General features: G+C 43.9%; 1 protein-coding gene across 1 annotated transcript in view; it reads left to right on the forward strand.

Moving 5' to 3' along the window:
- Positions 1-20358, forward strand: part of KDR (kinase insert domain receptor) — a 75502-nt gene that overhangs the window by 23789 nt on the left and 31355 nt on the right. The window contains exons 6-11 of the mRNA XM_078678186.1: positions 278-417; positions 3154-3325; positions 4672-4786; positions 4877-5028; positions 6386-6542; positions 19361-19484. Coding sequence (XP_078534312.1) covers positions 278-417; positions 3154-3325; positions 4672-4786; positions 4877-5028; positions 6386-6542; positions 19361-19484 — 860 coding nt within the window. The remainder of the gene's footprint in view (positions 1-277; positions 418-3153; positions 3326-4671; positions 4787-4876; positions 5029-6385; positions 6543-19360; positions 19485-20358) is intronic.

Here is a 20358-nt window from a genome sequence, read left to right on the forward strand (position 1 = left end):
AGTTCTATTTAAACTGGTATTCAAAAAGCCAAAAGAAATAGCCAAATATTGAAGATTACAAATACACTGTATTGATATTTTCCAAATGCTAACAAGATTTCAAAATGTGCATTGAATAAGACATATTGTATAGTTCTCATGAATTAGTGTTTGGTTGGTGCAGTTATTGAGTACAAACACCATGTTCACTTCTGTCTCTGAAATAGCTTTGTTGAATTCAAACACACAAGGGTTTGATTTAATACTTGATTCATCTTCTTTGATTTGTTGCAAATAGATTTCCAAATCCACGAAGTTTTCATAAGACCCTATCCGCTGGTGGAACGGACCATAGGAGAGCGGCTGGTCATTACCTGCACAGCCCGTACTGCTTTCAACGTTAGGGTTGAATTTACTTTGGATTATCCATTAAGCAAGGTGAGGGTTATCAGGATATTTTTTCAAACACTATCTTCCTGTTTGCTTGTTTTGTTTCAGTATGTCATGAAAAATGTAATGAATAAACTTTGAAAAGTTTTTTAACTTTTATAAACGTACCGTATTTCTCACTTGTGTGAATGAGTGTGAATTTGTTTTGCCCCCCAAAATTTTGGGGCAGAGAATTCTCCTACAAAAAAATTATTTTGTTTTCATATTTCTACCCATAAAATTTACTGTAGCAGGAATTGTCTCTTGCAATCTAAACTTTGCAACCTTCGCAAAGTTTGCAAAGCTTGGAAAGTACTGAAAAAGCTGGAAACATTGTAATCTTACACTAGTTTGGGCAATATGTTGCCTCTCATACAGCATATGTTTTTTAACACTGGGAATTGTGGATTTAGACTCAAACTTCTTGATTCCTAAAAATGAAGCTGCACCTTTTCAATGGCAACATGCTTCTTGTAAATATGTGGCTTCATTGGTTTTAATCCAGTAGCTTATTTGCGATAGTGATAATCTAATAGAGTGGCCAGGCAAATGTGACAAGATTGCGCTTTCTTCTTTACTTTGCATGGACTCCCAAAGTATCTGGGCATGATCATGGGAATCAGCTGATACTAGCAGACTCTAGTCCGTAAGCCCACATCACTTGTGGGGGCACACTGACGTATCAGGCCTAGAGAACTCATACATCTCACAGCATATATTTATATTTCCACCACTGAGTAATGAATAGCAAAATAAATATGACCTCCTCTGCTCATGTATTTCCTGTTTGGTTAAGTACAGGATCTGCAATTCAGATTTGGGACTTTCGATCCCATGCCTTCACTGTGACCTCTACTAAGGCATCACACTGCTTGTTCAGTACTGCCAAAGGAAGGAGTACAGAGGCATAGATATTAGTCCTTTTAATTTTACCTGAGGTAAGTATTTTAATTTGCACCTTACACACCCTTTTATCATCCCAAGTGAAAGTTTTGCTAGTTGTGTATCCACAACACAAACCGCACACAAACACCATTATTTTTTGCAATGCCTCATCAGTTCTGTGAATTTGCGCATCCATAACGTGCCTTTTTCTGCACTTTATTAATGCAGGTTTGAGAATTTTCTTTAAATGTCGTTTTGTGAAACTTTCTACAGTACAAACAAAATGGACTCCTGCTAAGGGATGTTTCACAGAGTTTGTGTTGAAGGAGTGGTATAAATAGGTACAAACATTTCTCGTTTTCTCCCATTTCCTGACCTATGCTTTTACTTCTAACTCTTTCTTCGCACTTCTGTTTGTCTGTTATTTTGTTTAAGTTATCGTTCACCATCTAAGATGACCACGACCATAAGAAATATCATAAAGGGACCTGCAGAGCTGCTCAAAGCTACCAGTTTACTGAAAAACACAAACTGTGTGTCTCTTTCACACCTCATCATCCACCACACTGCTAAGCTCTGTGTCCCATAACACAATAACTACACATCTGTGGTCCATAAGCACATCATGAAAACACTTTCCACAAAGAATCCATACAAAGACAACACTCTTCCAACCACATACCCTATGTGGTGTAAAATGCTGCCCATGTAGGCAGGCACTTCAATGGCCAAGCGCTATAAAGATGTTGCAATACAATACATTGCAAACACAAGGAGATAACGTACGGAGCGCTGAAACTTTTCAGACACTCACCCCAGTCACAGATCTGGGTTGAATCCATCAACATTCTTTAGCTCACTTTGCCACCTCAGTACAGACCCAGCTATGTGCAAATCATTCTTGACCCTGTGCCTCATGGGAACAGCCAAGCCCGAACTGCCAAGCCAGGTCTTCCCTAAACTGGAGACACTATTCATCAGCCAGGCTAGTTAGAATTCAGTGGCAAAGTGAGCAAGGGACCATCGTCTGGGCATACCCTTCCAATTCGGGACAAACAAAGCAAACACAAAGATATAATGGACGGAGCGCTGAAACTTTTCAGACACTCACCCCCAGTCACAGATCTGAGTTGAATCCATCATCTTTCTTTAGCTCACTTCGCCTCCTCAGCCCCTTCATCAGCCAGGCTAGCTTGAATCCAGTGGCAATACAATACATTTCCTCTTTTCGTTTCTAGCTTAACTGGCATCCTGTTTCTCTTCTTTTTAAATGTTATTGCTTGAGTTACATATTTCAGTGGCGGCCTTACCCCGTGTTTACTGAACAAATTATGACTTTTACGCTCTATTTATCTCAGTATTCAAGACTGGTTTATTCTGCTCTCCCCCTTCAACATTCTGGGAGTTGGTTCTTTGGAATTGCGATTTCCTCTCTTCTCATCCGTAATTTCTATAATTTTGATGTCAAGTTCTGTTCAGATTATTTTAAAAATATATGCCTTTTATTATTTTGTGTTTTCAAAACAGCAGCCCTCACTGAGCAAGTTGTTCCTTTGTATCTGGCAATTACAAATCTTATTGGTTTTTTTTACTATTAAGCGCCCATTGACGAAATTGACCGCCTTTTCAATGCATACAAGCGTTCTTTAAATGCGCCCTTGACCAGTGAAGCACTTTGCATCTCTGACCATTTATGTCATGATTTCATATCTCTACAAAACCGAACCTAAATAAATGCACTTTTTTATGCTTAAACAAATTAGTCCCTCCTCAATCGAATAGGGTTAAATCAGTTTTAACCTAATAAGACTCGAATTTGTGATCACTCGAAGCTGATTAAATGCTCTTGTTTTTGTATAGGAGAGAAAGTTAGAAGGCAGAGACAACACGAAGAAAGAAATTCAGAATGGTCTAGAGTTCTCAAGAACTTTTGAGGTGGACAGTGTGACCCAGCGGCATTCAGGACTCTACACTTGCATAGTTTTCAATTCGGAAAAGACCAAGAGCATTAGCAGCAAAGTGATCATCTATGGTAAGAGCCCCTCTCGTTTACACCTACACAGGATGTTAGTGTTCTGATGTTACCCGTACATTGCTTTCAACCCTTCATGCATTTATCTTGGCGTACACAGATTCATGTACATATCATCTGTTGCAAAGTTACATGGCACACACGTCATCTTTCTGCTTCAATAGTTCATAGTAATAACATTTCTCATATTCAGTGGTCGGTTTGTGCCCCAATTGTTCCACTTTATATTTAATATCCTTTGTAATAAAAAATGTTCAGTTACTTTATATGTGAAGTAAGTAGCCTGAAAATCATGCTTCATCACACCATTAAATGACAAAGTAGTGCATAAAACGATACATGCTGGTACGTTAATATTTTGTAGCGTGGAGCCATGGTGCCCCCCCAATGTGAATTAATGACTGTACGAAAAGGAATATTTTGTTAATGGTATGAATACCAAAGTGCAGCTACCTGGTCCCTTTAGGTGACTTCCCTTCATTACAGTTTCTGCCTTGTAAGTGGTAGTACATCTGTTTGAACAGAAGGTTCACAACTTTGTTAACAACACTTGTTCACTTTTTGTTAACCTCATTTGTTCACTTAAAAATCTTTTGTCACGACTTTCAGAAAAACCAAGCTTTAAATCCCTAAATTAGACACTTTTTCCATTGTGCGGTCTTCCTTATAAACAAGTTCTGTTCTTACAACCCTGGGTTTCTGGTGCTACAAGCAGCTTCACCAGAGCCTCTTCTGTTGAGTAAAGTTGGGCAGGGCTTGGCGGCTGACATATGCTAATATTTGGAATTTCCTATCTTTGCTTCCTGTTACACAGCTGGAGCATCCATAGGTCTCATAATTGATTCCTGATATGTCACCACAGTTTATACATCCACCTCTGTTTCAAATCCAGGACCTATATTTGTACTCCTTGTATTCCTTTAACCCATGTTGTAGGAATGTCTTGGCCACGCAAAAACAACTTGTCTCTTGGTACCTTGGGCCGCACATACTGAATCCCCCTCCTCTGCTTCATGGTAGAGCACAGCAGCGTCATTCTCCCAGTGCTTGCACCTAAGCCAAGATAAAACCTGTTCTGATCCACAAACAGCTCCTCAGCATGGTTGGTGAGACTGGTGTAGGGTTTGGTTGTTTTTCATAAAGAGACCACTGACAGTGGTAGATGTATTGCAGTACGATATTGCATGTAGTTCTAAAGGCCTGAATGGAGCATGACTGTAGCAGCTGTAAGGATTTTAGCAGTAATGCTGTCTATTTGGAGTTTCAGCAAAAAGCATGATAAATGTACAATATTGGAAAAAAGTATTTGAATTTAAGAAAAATGTTTTGTATTATTTCCTTTACAGAAAAACCTTTTGTGTCTTTTGATGAACATATGGAATCCGTCATCGAGACGAGGATTGGGGATCGTGTACGGATCCAAGTGAACTACACAGGGTATCCTCGACCAGACTTAAAATGGTAAAGTATGAATCACAGATGTATTTGTTTCCACACAAAGCTGTAAAGGAACAATGGCTGAACTGTGTTGTGCTTCTGACTCTCTTGAAGGTGGAAGGATGGAAAGCAGCTCAATTCCAATCACCTGACAAAAGTGACTATCATTTCCGCAAGTGAAATGGACGCTGGAAATTACACTGCTGTGCTCACCAATCCCTGGACAAAGGAGCAGCGTAGACACACAGTTCGCCTGATTGTGAATAGTGAGTATACTAACCAGAAAATGTATTTGTTAATTTTCATTAACACCCATACTTGAGGTACTTCACAATGTTGTTATCGTTTCCATAAAGGAAGAATTCTCTAGTTCACGTTTATGTACATTAAATTGGGCAGAACTTTTCTGCAAAAATTAAGATAATTTTTCGAGTTGCATTTTTAAGGTACAGCCAGTAAAGGATGAACCAGTATAGGATGTCCAGATACATGCCTGATTTTCAGGATATTCACAAAACTAGTGGCAGCTCCTCCTTTAAGGCGGAGGAGCATCGGCATTGTTCAAAAGGAAAAATACAATGATAATAAAGTATCGTTGGAAGGAATAGCTCACGGGGCGGGGCTGGCAGCGCAGGGGGAGGAGTGGGTTGCACTCCCTAAGTGCGCAGGACTGCTCGGCCGACCTAGTTGGGCTGGCCAAGCAGTCGTGCCCACTTTGCATGTTCCACACGAGGCTGCATTACACAGCCTGTGAGGAACATGCAAAGCCTCCCTGTCTCCGTCTGAGCACTGAACCATGGCGCTCAGACCAATCACAGTGCTGCATTGTAGCATTGTGATTAGCTCAGGAGAGCCTGTGTGCTTCCTGCTGCTGGTCATGACTGAAGACTGGAAGATGAAGAGGACAGCGAAGAAGCTGCCGTCCGTCTGTTTCAGTCGCTTCTCCTGGCACATGTACTCTAGTAGCACAGGTGGAAGCTATTTAAATAAAGGATTCTCTTAAATGCGTCAGCGGCGGCGGCATTTCCGCAGTGATAGAAGGCCCATAATGTTCCCTTTAATAAACCGAAAGATGCAGGGGTCTAAACAGCACTCATAGACACACTCATTGGCGTATGCCTCCATTTTGTAATATGAATGACCTCGGAATTTTTATTTTCCTGTGGCATTTTAGAAAGTAAGTCGATTTGTAAAACTCCCGTCCTTTCTGTTTTAAAATGGTCTCATTTCCATGCCTTGCTGGAACTAATTGCTCACATATTTATCCTCCACCGAGATTTACAATGCATCTTACCAAATCTCTGATGTAGTGCTGTGCGCACAATCTTATGTCCTGTCCACAATGCTTAGCCCTGAAACATGTGGTCGCCTTGTCGTCACTGTCATCACATTAGATGTCAGAGAGTTGGTTAAAAATGCGCAAATGAGAAAATGTCTGGGGAAATACTTTCTATGGCTATTTATTGACTATGACCCCGGTTACTTGAGCCAGACAATTGTATGTGTTTACTTGCAAACTGTGTCTTCATTTAAATATGGGCCATGTCTTTCAAATGGTCGTCCCCTAAAGCGACCAATCCATGCTGTGCCTAACCTCTGACCTTGTTTGTTTTCTCCTGCCAGTTCCACCTCAGATATGGGAAAAGGCTCTGTCGCCCGCCTTGGATTCTTTCAAGTACGGCAGCACGCAGGTCTTGACGTGCACTGTCTCGGGAGTGCCCACGCCAGTCAATATTCAGTGGTATTGGCAGCTGGAGGAAGACTGTGATTTCACTTCTCAGTAAGGACACATTTTGTACCTCCTTCTTTCTACAGTGCTTCCTTTAAAAAAAATTAGAAGTAGATCCCAATGAGGTGTTTAATTGGATGTTATCTATTATAGCCTTAAAGTCGGCCGCAGTGGCCTCCACTAGCAAGCCGCGACCGGTAGTGGGGAGGGGGAGGGGCAGGGTGGGGGCTAGTAATGTATGGAATCCGGACCTTAACAGGAAAGTAAACATAAAAAATAAATAAAGCGAATTTCGTTGTGCGCACTGCATCGCATTTGGTGATGCAATGAGCGCAATGAAATTCGTTTTATTTATTTTTATGTTTACTTACCTGTTAAGGTCTGGATTCCATACATTACTAGCCCCCACCCTGCCTCTCCCCCTCCCCACATCACCGCCCGGCCGGTACTTCCACTACCGGCCGCGGCTGCCACTGGCCATTGAATGCCCGTTCCAGCGTTAATGACCCGAGCTGAAGGTGAGGACCTTTAACAAGGGAGCGGACCTTTAATTGCCAGTAGAGCTTGCTACGGACGGCTCAAAGACTACAAGAACATTCCGGTCCTAGAGGGGAGAATGTTCTAATTTGTAAAAAAAAAGGTCTCACGGAGTCCAAGCGGGTTGAAATCCCCTTAGGCTCAATCAGGCCTTTGTTAAACATTGGAATGTTGATGCTCTGGACTTCTACCAGCGATTAGAAGCCTGGAGCACTCCATTGTTTTAAATGGAGCGCTCAACATTCCAATGTTATAATATACATCAGTTCCCCAGAGTGCCTGTAAAAACCTGAGGCGGGTCGGTGACAATCGATATTTGCCCGGCGGTATTGCCTCTGTGACCCTCTAGTTATTTAATCAAATGAAGAGGCAGGCGCTGGAGACTGGAAAGCAGGAAACAAGGTTTTTATTCTCTCCGGAGGAGAACACAACGAAACGGACAGAAGGTATCGTTCTGAGGTGCTCTAACTGCATCTCTGAGGCCTGGCCTCTTATACACAAGTTTATGACTTTATTGTACATTACACATTCATGTTAAAGCTTTGATGTATGAAAAAGACATTCCCGGAACTCCCTTTGAGCCCGTTCCCACACACATTTACAGTCGAAGTCCCCACCCTAGTCACAACAGGTGATGAGTATCACGCAGCTGGATATTCCGCCGATTCATGGAATGTGGGGGTTTGATCGGATCTCATGGAGTGGGGGCTTTGATCAACCCGGGGATCCTTTGATGGGGGAAGCTTTCTATTGTACGGGGAGGGGCAAGGGATGGTATCGGCAGAGCTGGGTGTCGGCCTGGGAACGGGGAAGACAAAACGGGCACACGGAGAAAAAGGGGTTTGCGTCTAAGGGCCGGAGATCATGAAAGGGAAGCAGGGAGGTGTCGCGCTGGGAACAGGATGAGGGCCTGGGGCAGAGCAGCGCCGAAGAGGGGTTTATGACTCAAGGCAGGTGCAAGCAGGGGGTGGTCAGCGTGCAGGCTTAGTGAAGGCGAAAGGCTATGTCAGGGGCCAGCGGCATGCAAAAGGGTTCGTTCTGATCGGGGCATCTAACAAAATGGCGGGCGCGCACGACAAAAGTGTGGCATCAGGGGGAGAGGCAAGATGGCGCAGATAATGTTCACCGAAACGTACTAATTTTCAACAGTCCTCCCTTTAACATATTCAAGACATCTTGCTGGTTCATTTTCTACTCGGTTCTATTGTGGTGGGCATGAGGAAGAAAACGGTAGGCACCCTAGAGGAAAAGAGTTGTAAACAATACATTTTAACATTTCTAGTTTTTAGGAGGTGGGCCTATTTGATAAACTTTGATCAATTTGTTTAGCAGGAAAGTCATAGGAATGTAATACAAAAACGATTCTGTAGCGAGAGCAGCAAGCATATTTCATACTGGCAGGTTATTACATATATATCAGGTTCGGATTGGAGCATGATCAATACAATGGCGGCTGGGAGAGAAATGAGGTCTAGCAGAAACGGCGATTGGGGATGTCAAATGTTCGAAGTTTAACGAGTTCTTATCATTCTTTGTTGCCTTTCGTTGGCGCTGTTGAGCACCGGCGGTGGAGCTACAAGTCCAGCTCTATTCTAAGTTCTGCGTTGCAGGGCACGACCCTTTCCTCGCGTTTCTGGTCGGAAAGGTCCTTTTCGCCCTGTGTCCTTTGAGGTGATTGTCAGAAAGTTCAGATGGAAGAAGAGCGTACGAAACAGTCCATAGGGTAGGTCAGAGGAAAAGGGGGATGGAGCAAGGCCAAATTAGGAACAAACTAGGGGAACGAGAGACTTCAAATAGGCGGGCGTGTGACTGAATTCAGAGAGCGGGGACTTGTCGACAGACACTGGACATCGAGCAGGGGCATCAGGTCGACCCTTTCTTCTCATGTTGTCGAAAAACAGTGCCTCGTCCTGCAGCTCTTTTCTGTCGTGGTCTCGCCTTGGCTAATGTCGCAGGTGTTCCTTAGTCTGTAGTCAGGCCTCGTGCTCCCACATCCGGTCCTTCTCTCCTCCAACAGCAGTACCCTTAAACAAGTTTGAAAAGACAGTCTTTAGAGAATTTGCAGATGAAGATAATCAAAAAGTCTATTTCTCTCCCAGCTCCAGGCAAAGAATGAAAAAATGCCCGTTCTATTAGTGTTCACAACTGGCATATGAATGACCGGTGACGGGCCTGTTGGATTTACTATGACTTTCCTTTAAAATTATTTATCACAGTCACGACAGTTCATCTGATGGTGACCCACCTTCGTGAGACGTTAACATGGTACTACACAGGTATTTTGCTGAGAGACGATCATGGCTAAACATTTCCTTTCTATCGATGCATCCTGCCTTTTAACTACTACGGGGTTCATTTCGATGATTTCTTTACCTTGGACTAGTCTGTTAACCTTGTAAAACATCACTCTGGATCCTACGTAACCTTTTACAGCCCGATTACTTAATTAGGAGGGACAGGGGTCTTATGGGGAACAACCAGGGACATAGGAAACTTGTGGTAAGGGCATAAATCGACCCATCTCTCACAACCGGAAATGAGGGGTAGTTTCATAATTCCAGTTTTTGGGCGGCTGATACAGGGGGGTGTAACAGGGGTGATCATTTTTCTGGTTTTGGGTATTGCGACATTTCGGGGAGGGGAGGGTCGCGTATTCTGAGGTCCTTGTTTTATACCATAGGAGCCGTTGACCTGTAGTTCCCTTATTTCGGGCCAGATTAGGGAACCTCTGTCGCCTTACCTGTCCTTTCCCTTACGGCCCAACCTCGGTTCATTGGCTTCTAGCGGAAAAGGAGAGGTAATGATGCGGTCTCAGGGTGATTGTATTAAAGACAAGTTTTTTGTGCAAATACTGACGGTATTTGAAGCCAATTAGGTGGTGTGCTAGGGGTGGCAGTCTGCCAATTTCGGGGCTAATCACTCGGAAGAGTGGGAGGAAAAAAATAGAGGAGAGAGAGAGAGAGAGAGAGAGAGAGAGAGAGAGAGAGAGAGAGAGAGAGAGAGAGAGAGAGAGAGAGAGAGAGAGAGAGAGAGAGAGAGAGAGAGAGAGAGAGCGTAACGGCAGGCTAAATAGTACACGTGCAACAGAGAGGGTGGCAGTGTATTCAAGAAAGGCTATTTAGTGCATTACGCAGTAAAGGGCATTCACGGGTCTGCGTTAGGATCTTGTAATCATGCAGTTTGAGCATTAGACAGGGTAGAGGGGACGTGCTTTGAGAAAAAGGAAAGAAGAAAGGAGGTACCATGTTGTCGCACTTCTCGCATTCTCGGTCCTTCGACCAGTTGGGTCGACGCCTCAGTCACACACACACACATTCCCTCACAGTTTCGCATCATACGTGACATGGGTTCATTCGTCCGGTCTGGTTTAAGGGTGATCACTTTTTATCAGGTTGTGCTAATTTTTCGGGTTTGTTCGATACGTGAGTAGTTTGCAGGCGTGCTTAGACACCACCTTGCGGCGCTAGTCCGCTTCGTGTATTAGACATGGCAAGGCTTCGGATCTTCGCCACACCTCGGCTGTAATTTCTGATGTAACCTGCAGAGGGAGGAAAAAGGGGGTGGGGGAGACAGCGTTCGCGCACATTCAAATACATGGATTCATAAGTCCTTTACTTACCTCTTACTCGTCTTTCCTCCTCGGGGCAGGGTCCCCGGGGATATGGTTTCTGGAGTCGGGGGGGTAGTGTGTCCATATAGGTCGTGGGCGGGGGAACGTAAAAAAGGAAACCAGAGGTGCTTAGTGCGAGGTATCTAGTCAAAGGATGTATCTCACTATCGGGATCCTTAAACCTCTTTCAACGCTGTGGCGTTCTAAGGTTCTTCGGTTCTTGGGTCAGCTCCGTTCCCTGATACTTTGGAACGTTGTACTTTATCACATTTACATTATTTCATTTCACCCTCCTTTTACATTCCCTCATTTACACCGTTCGTTTTACCCATCCTTGGAAGTCAAGGTCTTCCTCTACGCGAGAGTTCATGAGTCAGTCGCGTACTTTGAAGGCGGAGTGTCGTGTTGTCGATCCGATCCGTCCTCCAGGGCTGGGCAACCATCTTCTTTTAACCTTAAAGAGAGAGCAGAGTAGGGTGCACAGAAAAGAACTTTCCCACCGATCCCACATTTTTAAAATAAAGCATGCAATACCCGTTCATAGTTTCAAAAACTTTATTTTGCAAAATTATTTCAGCATTTGGATTATGAGGGTGCGGTCGTATTTGGCCGGTCGTGGCAATGGCTAAAGTGTGTACAGTGGGGGGTGTCGTTTGCAGCAATAAAAACATCGGAAAGTTTTACTCATTCATTTGTAAGAGACTAAAACGTCTATTAATTGGCTGGGGGTTCGGGGGCATTTATTTTCATAATTTAGAAGCGTAATCTTAATAGTGGTAATCAGATTTCCTATATGCATACCGTACGTGAGCGTCGTAAATGAGGTTTACATCAGTTATAAAAATATAATACATTTGTACATTTGTAATCAACATTTGTAACGGGGATCCTTTCATACTGTTCGTCGAGTGAGTTCTCCTTGTCTTTTCTAGCCAAGTGTACAAAGGATCATATAAAATCTCAGAACATCAAGTTTATATTAGTGCGAAGGAACACCACGAGGTGTTCGTAAGTTCCGATTGATACCAGCGCCATTTTGGGCGGGGCCGGCTCAGTCCGGAAGCAGCATCAGGGGGAAATGTTTCCCATTACTGGCAGTTTGGACCAGAGTCCTTTTCGGCAGTTCTAGAATTCATGCTAACAGAAGGAGTGGCAATGTCATGTTTGTTTCGTTGGCGATCAAGGCAGCCGTCCCTTACCGGAAGCCTGCAAAGGCCGAAGGTTCCGCCGGGGACCTTTGTAGGATCTTCAAGGCTGCGGAGATGCTGTCGGAGATGGGGGCTCGTGCTCCAGGGGGCAAATGTTCGAGTTATGTTGCTGGTCAAAGTTACTCTAGTGGCCGGGGCCCGCCTTCCAGCGGACCCAGACGCCATTTTGAGGCCCTACAGGGGCCACTCTCGTCGAGTTTGCAAGAGTGGGAGAGATCCTTCGGAGTGAAAGGAAGAGGTCTCTGTTTTGTGAAAGCGGGACGTTCGGCTGGGGTGCAGCTGTGATGCCCCCACCTGGGGGGCGAGGGAGACTGGTTTGCATCGTCTCCTTCTCCCGGTGCACTCCAGGCCGCTCCTTTTCATCGCCCCGCATGAAGGTTTCTCCACATCCGGTGTTCCCCAAGACCTGTGCTCGGTGCTGTGGGAGTATGGCCACCATTGCACGTTCGGTGCTGCGCAAGTACTGGGGTGCCACCATGGTGTGTTCGGTGCTGTGGAAGTATTGGCACCATCGCCTGACTGGGGGTGTTCGGCGTCGGGCCGGGGGCTGGGAAACCTCCTATCGGTGGAGGTGGGAGAGGCTCGTCCGCGTCGCCTCTCCCTCCCAGCCCATCTTGGACAAATTGTTGTGGAGGTACGTGCAGGACATCCCGCCGTCCAAGGCTGCTGCGGCTGTGACGGAAGAGAAAAGGAAAAAAAAGGTGCCTCGTTCTCCTCTGGACATGTGGCGGGACTACTTAAGTCTATCCAGGCCCGTTGCGGCTGGCCGAGGAGACATGTGGCGGAACTACCTACAACTGCCCAGGCTGCTGGCTCCTGCCTCTCCTCCGGCTCCCCCATACGTTAAGATCTCCTGACCAAGAGTTGGCGGCCGGGCCCGCCTTATATGGGTTGCCGTTGGTTGGGCGTAGCCGTAACCCTGCCCTACTTTGGAAGGTTCCAGAATGGGGGGGGGGCGAATGTTCTGTTTGACTTTCGTTTTCTACAGTTTACCGTTATTATTCCTTGTTTGTTGTGTTAAATTAAAAGTTCAAGTTCATTAATGGTCTACGGATTTTGTTTTACCATTTCTTTCTTTTCAGGTTGCTTTTATGCTAAGTTTCTGCTAACAGAGGTTGAGTAACACGGAAACACGTGTAGAGGGATGACGCAGATTTGTACATTACATACACACAAACTCGGACGGGGGACAGTACAAGTACGACATACAAAGACCCAAGACGAATATAAAACAGTTATTGGTCATAATTATCTCTTTCCGTCAGTGAATTTGAAACGAGGCTGGGTTCCCGTCTTGACGTTGCCCGACCTAGGAGAACTTGAGCGTGCCGCTGAAATTGTCCTGGCGAAATCTGTGCCATCGGGCATAATCAAACGTGGTGGTTCTGTCTGGTCTGTCTATGTAAGTCGGGTTCTTCTTTGTCTCGCGCTTTTTCTCGTACTGCCGGTCTGTCGTTCCTGTCGGCCCTTTGCCTTTACTCACGCTCAGTAGAGTCGGGCATTGGGCTTTCCAGTGTCCGACATACCTACAGAAAGCGCATTGGTCTGGCCCTAAGTCTAGTCGTCTTTTGCACAGTGTCGGGGGATAAGTTGTGGGTAGCGGTGTCCTGGGGTTGTCCTGTCGGTATATTTCTCTACTTGGTTTGTCCTCGTCTTTTCTCTGTCGTTTCGTAGCCTCTCTGCGCCACATACCGAGACTGTCGAGCATAATTGGCGTTGTCTTATTATTTCGAAGGGCTATTTCTAACGTTTCTATTTTATCAAGGTCAAAGGATCCTGTCAGTGGCCACTGTTTGTCTTGACTCTCTTCGGTATACCTGTGCCACAATTTATTATAGGCTATGGTGACTAATCCATAGTTTATGAACATGTCCTTATTAGGGGTGCCTTCTAGTGGAGCTATATGGTCCACCTCTAATACGCGGTCCGGGCTAAACAGGCTATTTATCAGTGGGGAGAAGACAGACATGACGGCTCGTAACGAGGGACTAAAAAGTCAGCACTGCCTATCTTATCACTAGGTGCAAAGACTGTACAGAATATTTCTATTCGACGTTGTTTGCAGGCAGTGAATACCTCATGGATCAAAAAAAAATGATAATAACCAAACGACCAATAAATAACAATGGGGAGAATGAGTAGGTCCGCAAAGATCTGCGTTACCTACCCTTTTCACTATCTGCAAAAAGGGTGGTCTCTTCCCTGTTTGCAGACAGGGAATCTCCAGGAAACAATAGTTTGCGAACAACAGTTCAGTTTCAAGTGATTATTGAGTGGGGGAGAAAAAATAAGCACGGCTGCTGCCCTACCTATCCTCCACTGCTTGCAAAGAGAGAGCCCGTTGTTTCTCCGTTTGCAGACAGTGAATCTCCAAATAAAAATAAAAAGAGCAATACTAGTATTTTTGAACAATCAAGCAAACAAGCAATTATTTCGCAACTTGTCGTGATTACACGACCTTACCCGGACCATGTGGACAGTTTCTTGTCTTCCGAATCCAGCGCCCGATCGTCCTCTTTTTCTCGTATTTCTCACGGCACTCCTGATGGTCCCCAGTCAGGACCGTAGATCACTCGAGAGAGGTCTGTTCGGAACTAGTGAAGTTCGGATGATCGGTTGCCAGACGAGGGTCTATTGGGCAAGAGCTCTCCCGATCGTTGCAGTCGTTCACTCTGTCGTCGGGACCTCTCCCACTGGATCCACGAGTCGCTGATGGGCCCCACGCTTGGGACGCCAATTGTAAAAACCTGAGGCGGGTCGGGGACAATCGATATTTGCCCGCCGGTATTGCCTCTGTGACCCTCTAGTTATTTAATCAAATGAAGAGGCAGGCGCTGGAGACTGGAAAGCAGGAAACAAGGTTTTTATTCTCTCCGGAGGAGAACACAACGAAACGGACAGAAGATATCGTTCTGAGGTGCTCTAACTGCATCTCTGAGGCCTGGCCTCTTATACACAAGTTTATGACTTTATTGTACATTACACATTCATGTTAAAGCTTTGATGTATGAAAAAGACATTCCCGGAACTCCCTTTAAACCCGTTCCCACACACATTTACAGTCGAAGTCCCCACCCTAGTCACAACAGGTGATGAGTATCACGCAGCTGGATATTCCGCCGATTCATGGAATGTGGGGGTTTGATCGGATCTCATGGAGTGGGGGCTTTGATCAACCCGGGGATCCTTTGATGGGGGAAGCTTTCTATTGTACGGGGAGGGGCAAGGGATGGTATCGGCAGAGCTGGGTGTCGGCCTGGGAACGGGGAAGACAAAACGGGCACACGGAGAAAAAGGGGTTTGCGTCTAAGGGCCGGAGATCATGAAAGGGAAGCAGGGAGGTGTCGCGCTGGGAACAGGATGAGGGCCTGGGGCAGAGCAGCGCCGAAGAGGGGTTTATGACTCAAGGCAGGTGCAAGCAGGGGGTGGTCAGCGTGCAGGCTTAGTGAAGGCGAAAGGCTATGTCAGGGGCCAGCGGCATGCAAAAGGGTTCGTTCTGATCGGGGCATCTAACAAAATGGCGGGCGCGCACGACAAAAGTGTGGCATCAGGGGGAGAGGCAAGATGGCGCAGATAATGTTCACCGAAACGTACTAATTTTCAACATGCCTCAGGGATATGATTGATATCCCATATTTCACATATCTTCATTGGACTTCATCTGGTTGGGGGCCCCCATATGGGTTGCCCCCGTGCTGTCGGGCAGCAGGGACCTGTTTTACACTCCTGCTCATCTTCTAAGAAGGACAAAGCAAAAACCTTTGATGTCAGATAGAGTTAACCATCTAGAAGCCAAATTGCACAGTGTAAAACTGGAATATCTGGGAATAATCCCAGTTTCCCTAATTGATGCAATTTGGTGTTCCCCGTCAAATACAATATTTCAACAAGTCTCCTTTTTTTGCTCATTATCACATATGAGAGCACCTTCAAGCACGTAAGTTCAAGCTGTGCGCTGTATAAAAACCTCTCTTGCGTTTGATTTAATTGCCTAAATTATTTCCCGACATCTAATTGAGTCTACATATAGGATACACAAGGCAACAAACTTGCTTACTAGCTCACAAATAGCTGTGTGATCAGGATGGGGGCAGGAATGTTTCTCAGTGCATGCTTAAAATTTCTCACTTTTAATAAATGTCTCTCAAATCAGTAAAATTAAGTGATGTACTAAGGCGAAACACTTCCAAACTTTAAATAAATACATCTTTTCTTTTTTAATTGTGAAGACATCATATTCTAACATAATATTTGTTGCAATTTACACAACAAATATTTTCAGGCTCATCAGGTGCACAGGCTCTGAGAACCGGAGCCGAGCCTTTGACTCAGCTCAGCTCTGTTATTTTGTTGGCTCGCTCACCTCACCTCTACTATGCATGTCTTCGGCTGACGGGTCCATATTGAGATTAATTAGACTCCATTCATATTCTCATGGGATTTTGTATGGATTATGTGAAAAAAGTAGACATTTACCAAATAAAAAGTTAAATATTTAATAATACTGTTTTTCCCGTGATTCTGATGCGAATTATATGGAACTCCGGGCTGTATATCTGTAGTGAATTAATACATTTTCCACTTCATGCAACAGTCTATTATATTCCATTCCATATACTGTGTTGGCGCCACCTTTAGGCCAAAGTGGAGGACTGCATGCATGAATCCACCTCTTGGTAGCTGTCTTTCTCTTATCTGAGTGGAAGGCGATCCAGAGGAAGCGAGCCGGTTGATGTCAGCAGTGATAGCCACTGGTGCGTCTGCCCTATCAGCACACGGCTAGGCTTATCTGGGTCAAACACCAGGGCGCACTTCCGTGACACAGGCTCCACCTATTCCATCTTCCTGTTGTTGTTTTTAACAGGGCTTCCGCTAGCTTCCTCCGGTGCCCAAGCGCTTCCAACACAATAACAGTCAGTGGCCTCAGGACAGTCCTGAAGGAGCCAGTCATTCCTCTGTTCTTTCCTCGAGTTCCCGTGCAGCCAATTAACTTAACTGCTGAAGACTTTATGAATGGGCGTCTGTGCCAAGAATAGCTCCTTTTACCGGTCGACAACTTTGATGAGCTATGGGAAAACTCAGTAAATGAGAATAACAAGCTGTGTTTATATTATTTTGGTGAAACCAGGTGCAAAGAAGCAACACACAAATTAAAAACATTAGTATTTGTCCTGTTTTCGCGTCATTTGGACGGATGCTCGGATTATTTCCTGCTGTATGTGTGATTTATGCCTAAAAATGCATATGATTCACAAAGTTGAAAAGTAGTTGTGCAAGTGTGTCACGTGTGTATACAGTATGCTCAGAGGTCTACGTTATGGACACTTAATCCTGAAAAAAGTGTGGAATAGTGGATGGGACAAGCCAACAAGAAGCGAATATATGTAGAGGTGGGCAAGCCAACAAATTAACATTGAGGGCCGAAAAATAGCAGAGCAGTTTCTAACTGAGTTCTATGGGCCCATGCACAGGCCAAGCCATGAAAATGTCATGTAAACGATAAAACAAACTTCACACAAACATATGACAGTCCCTTCAAATTCAAACAAGTGCATTTCTTATGGAAGCGTTTCACCTTAGCACAACAGATTGTATCACTGCATTGAGAGGCATTTCGTAAAAGTGATAGTTGTTGAACATAAAATTAGACACGTTCATACCTCCCACCCTGACAACAATGCTGCTCGTGAACTAATAGGCAAGGCAGTTGTCAAGTGCAACCTATATTTGGTCTAGATTCTTATTATAGATGGAGCAACACCATAATCTATTTAAAACAAGAGAGGTGTTGTACAGCGCACAATGTAAACTCATGAATTTCAAGGTGTGCTTATATGTAATAATAAAGGAAAAAGAGGCACAGTGTAATACATTATTTGCCTGGGATCACACAATTTTGGCCAAGCAGGTGTGCTGGGATTGATGTCAGGTTTTCTCGTTTTTTGATCATTCAATTCAGCCTCAGATGGTTATCTATTTCTCTCTCCTGCTTTACCTCAACTGTTAATGCTTTGTTTTAATTCTTGGCACATGAGGTTTGAGTGTGGGTGGTATGCTGAAGACGTAAAAGCTTGTGCTGTTTTGGGCTCCAGGGTCCAAGACAACCTTGATCTGAGCCAGATTCAGGTATCTTGAGCCTGACCCAAGCCTGAAGCGAAAACTTCCCACACTGCACTTTATTTTCTTTCTTTATATATGTCTTATGGAACCTACTTTATAGTGTCAACTACAAGAGAAAAGCACATATTAGGATGCGTTTTTAAGTTCCTTACAATACATTTTGTATTTAAAATGTAATTGATAATAAAACACATTATTGCATAAAACACATTTTAAATATTAGCATATTAACATTAGAAGGTATAATTTTATCTTTCTAAAGAATACTAAAATCAATTAATAAATCATGCAATATAAATAATTACATAATAAGTAACGTGTAATAGGGCTTTATATTGTCATCTTGGGGTTTAGGTGCCATTTATAAACCACTCAGCTTTTGGCCTTGTTATTTTTAAACCAGGGCCGGACTGGGAACCGAAACAGTCCCTGGCATGCTGCTCGGCCGCCCCCCTCTGGGGGGGCGGCCGAGCTGTTTGCTAGGGCTGGTTTCGGACGATTTTGTTACAGGGGCCGAAATTGCCGACAGCCGGTAACAAAACTGCCCCCCTTCAGATGCCCAAAACCGGCCCCCACACTGGCGGCCCACAGTGGAAACGACCGGTGCCTGCAAAGGCCAGTACGACCCTGTTGTACATGCCACTAGAATCCCTCATTGGTAATATAGCAGTTACACGTTACATATGTATACATAATGACAACAATCACACATTATTTAGAACAAATGAACTTATAAACACAGATTCATACAGTTATTACTACAGTACAAACATGTCATTACCAGTATTACCACAGTACAGTGCAAACAACTTTAGAAAACACTGATTATTAATACCTCACAGATTACATTCTAGATTCATATTACAGAAGAAAATAGATTTGTGAACATAATCACAAAGCTAGCTATAGTGGTTTCATCTTACTGCCACACAGGAAAACTGCATGTCATAAAGCATACATGCATGCTTAGAGTTCAAAATGGTATTTATTACCAATGTTGAAGGAGGGTAGGGGCATCATGACCCACTTGAGGCTTTGCGTCTTAAAAATCTTAACCTCTCCCCACACTCAACAATCAAAATAATTACACTCTGAAGCTCCTTGTGTACTGCGCGTGTGCACACACACACACACACACTCATTTCCCCCACACACACAAACCCATACACTCACATTCTCAGACATTGCAACACTCATATTTTATGCATGAGTTGCAAGGGATTGTAAGTGAATAACTGAGTACTGATTGAACTAACTCTCAGTTTCATAGGTAGTTTCAGGCTTTCAGAAAGTCACATGTTTTTAACTCTCCAGTTTGCTCATACTTTTTTTAATCTTTTACTTTCTCGAATAATTCTAACTGCATCCCACCTTCTCTTGATCATGTACTGTAGCCATCAATCTTCAAGCAGCAGTTCTTACACCTGCAAAAGCTGGAAGAACATTACTGATCAAAATGGTGGAAATTTGATTGAAAGAAATGAAACCCATGTTGGTGTCATTGAAGGAAAACTAAAGGTATGTTTATGTTCAAGATACCCTAAATACCTACTCTAGGTAGGGTTCACGTCTGAGACAGAATTATCAGGTGCCATTATATTGCGCTTAACATATCAATATGGCTTCCTTAATATAAATATTATATTAGTAATATCAGTTCAATTAGAACCTCCTGGCATACATTTAGCTTATCAGCCATTTGGAGTGAGGGCACATGAGAACTTTCAGGCTTTATAGAGCCATGTGAGGGAAATTACTCCCATCCGGCTTTGGGAACATCCTCAGCAACGCTTAAAAATGGCATCAGACTTCTTTATCTGCTCAGTCCGACCACAGGCAGCCATGCATATAATTTTTCAAGATACAGTATTTATGTCAACTCCTGGTTCTTATTCATGTACTCACCACACCTAAAGTGCATGCTGTCTGCAATTTGCTGATTAACATAACACTGTATCCCACTGTGCATGTGTATGTGCGCGTGCCTATGTACTTGCTAGCGTACGCTTGTGTTTACAGATTTATACATATCTGTATCAACCAAATTAACTTTCTAGCTAAGGATACATAGCTAATCCTTTATTTGTATCTACGTTACACTGATACAATACGTCATTTGGTGGTTAGAACTTTTATCAAAACAAATTTTAATATATTATTAGGGTAATTTAAATGTTTGTTAATGTTTTTCCCAGAGGTCGAATTATTTGCTAAAAATGCAACAGTGACTATACATTTTGCTTAAAGTTTGAAAATGTAAAATTTTGAAATTTGTTAAAACAGTTTTGTTTAAACTTGTGCAATTGCACAATTCCACACAGGCTGTAGGAATGCTCTAAACGTTAAATTAATCAACAGCGGTATTAGGAGGTGTAATAAGTTTAAATTGCTG

This window comes from Lissotriton helveticus, chromosome 2_2, assembly GCF_964261635.1.
Source record: "Lissotriton helveticus chromosome 2_2, aLisHel1.1, whole genome shotgun sequence".
NCBI classification, from domain to species: Eukaryota; Metazoa; Chordata; class Amphibia; order Caudata; family Salamandridae; genus Lissotriton; species Lissotriton helveticus.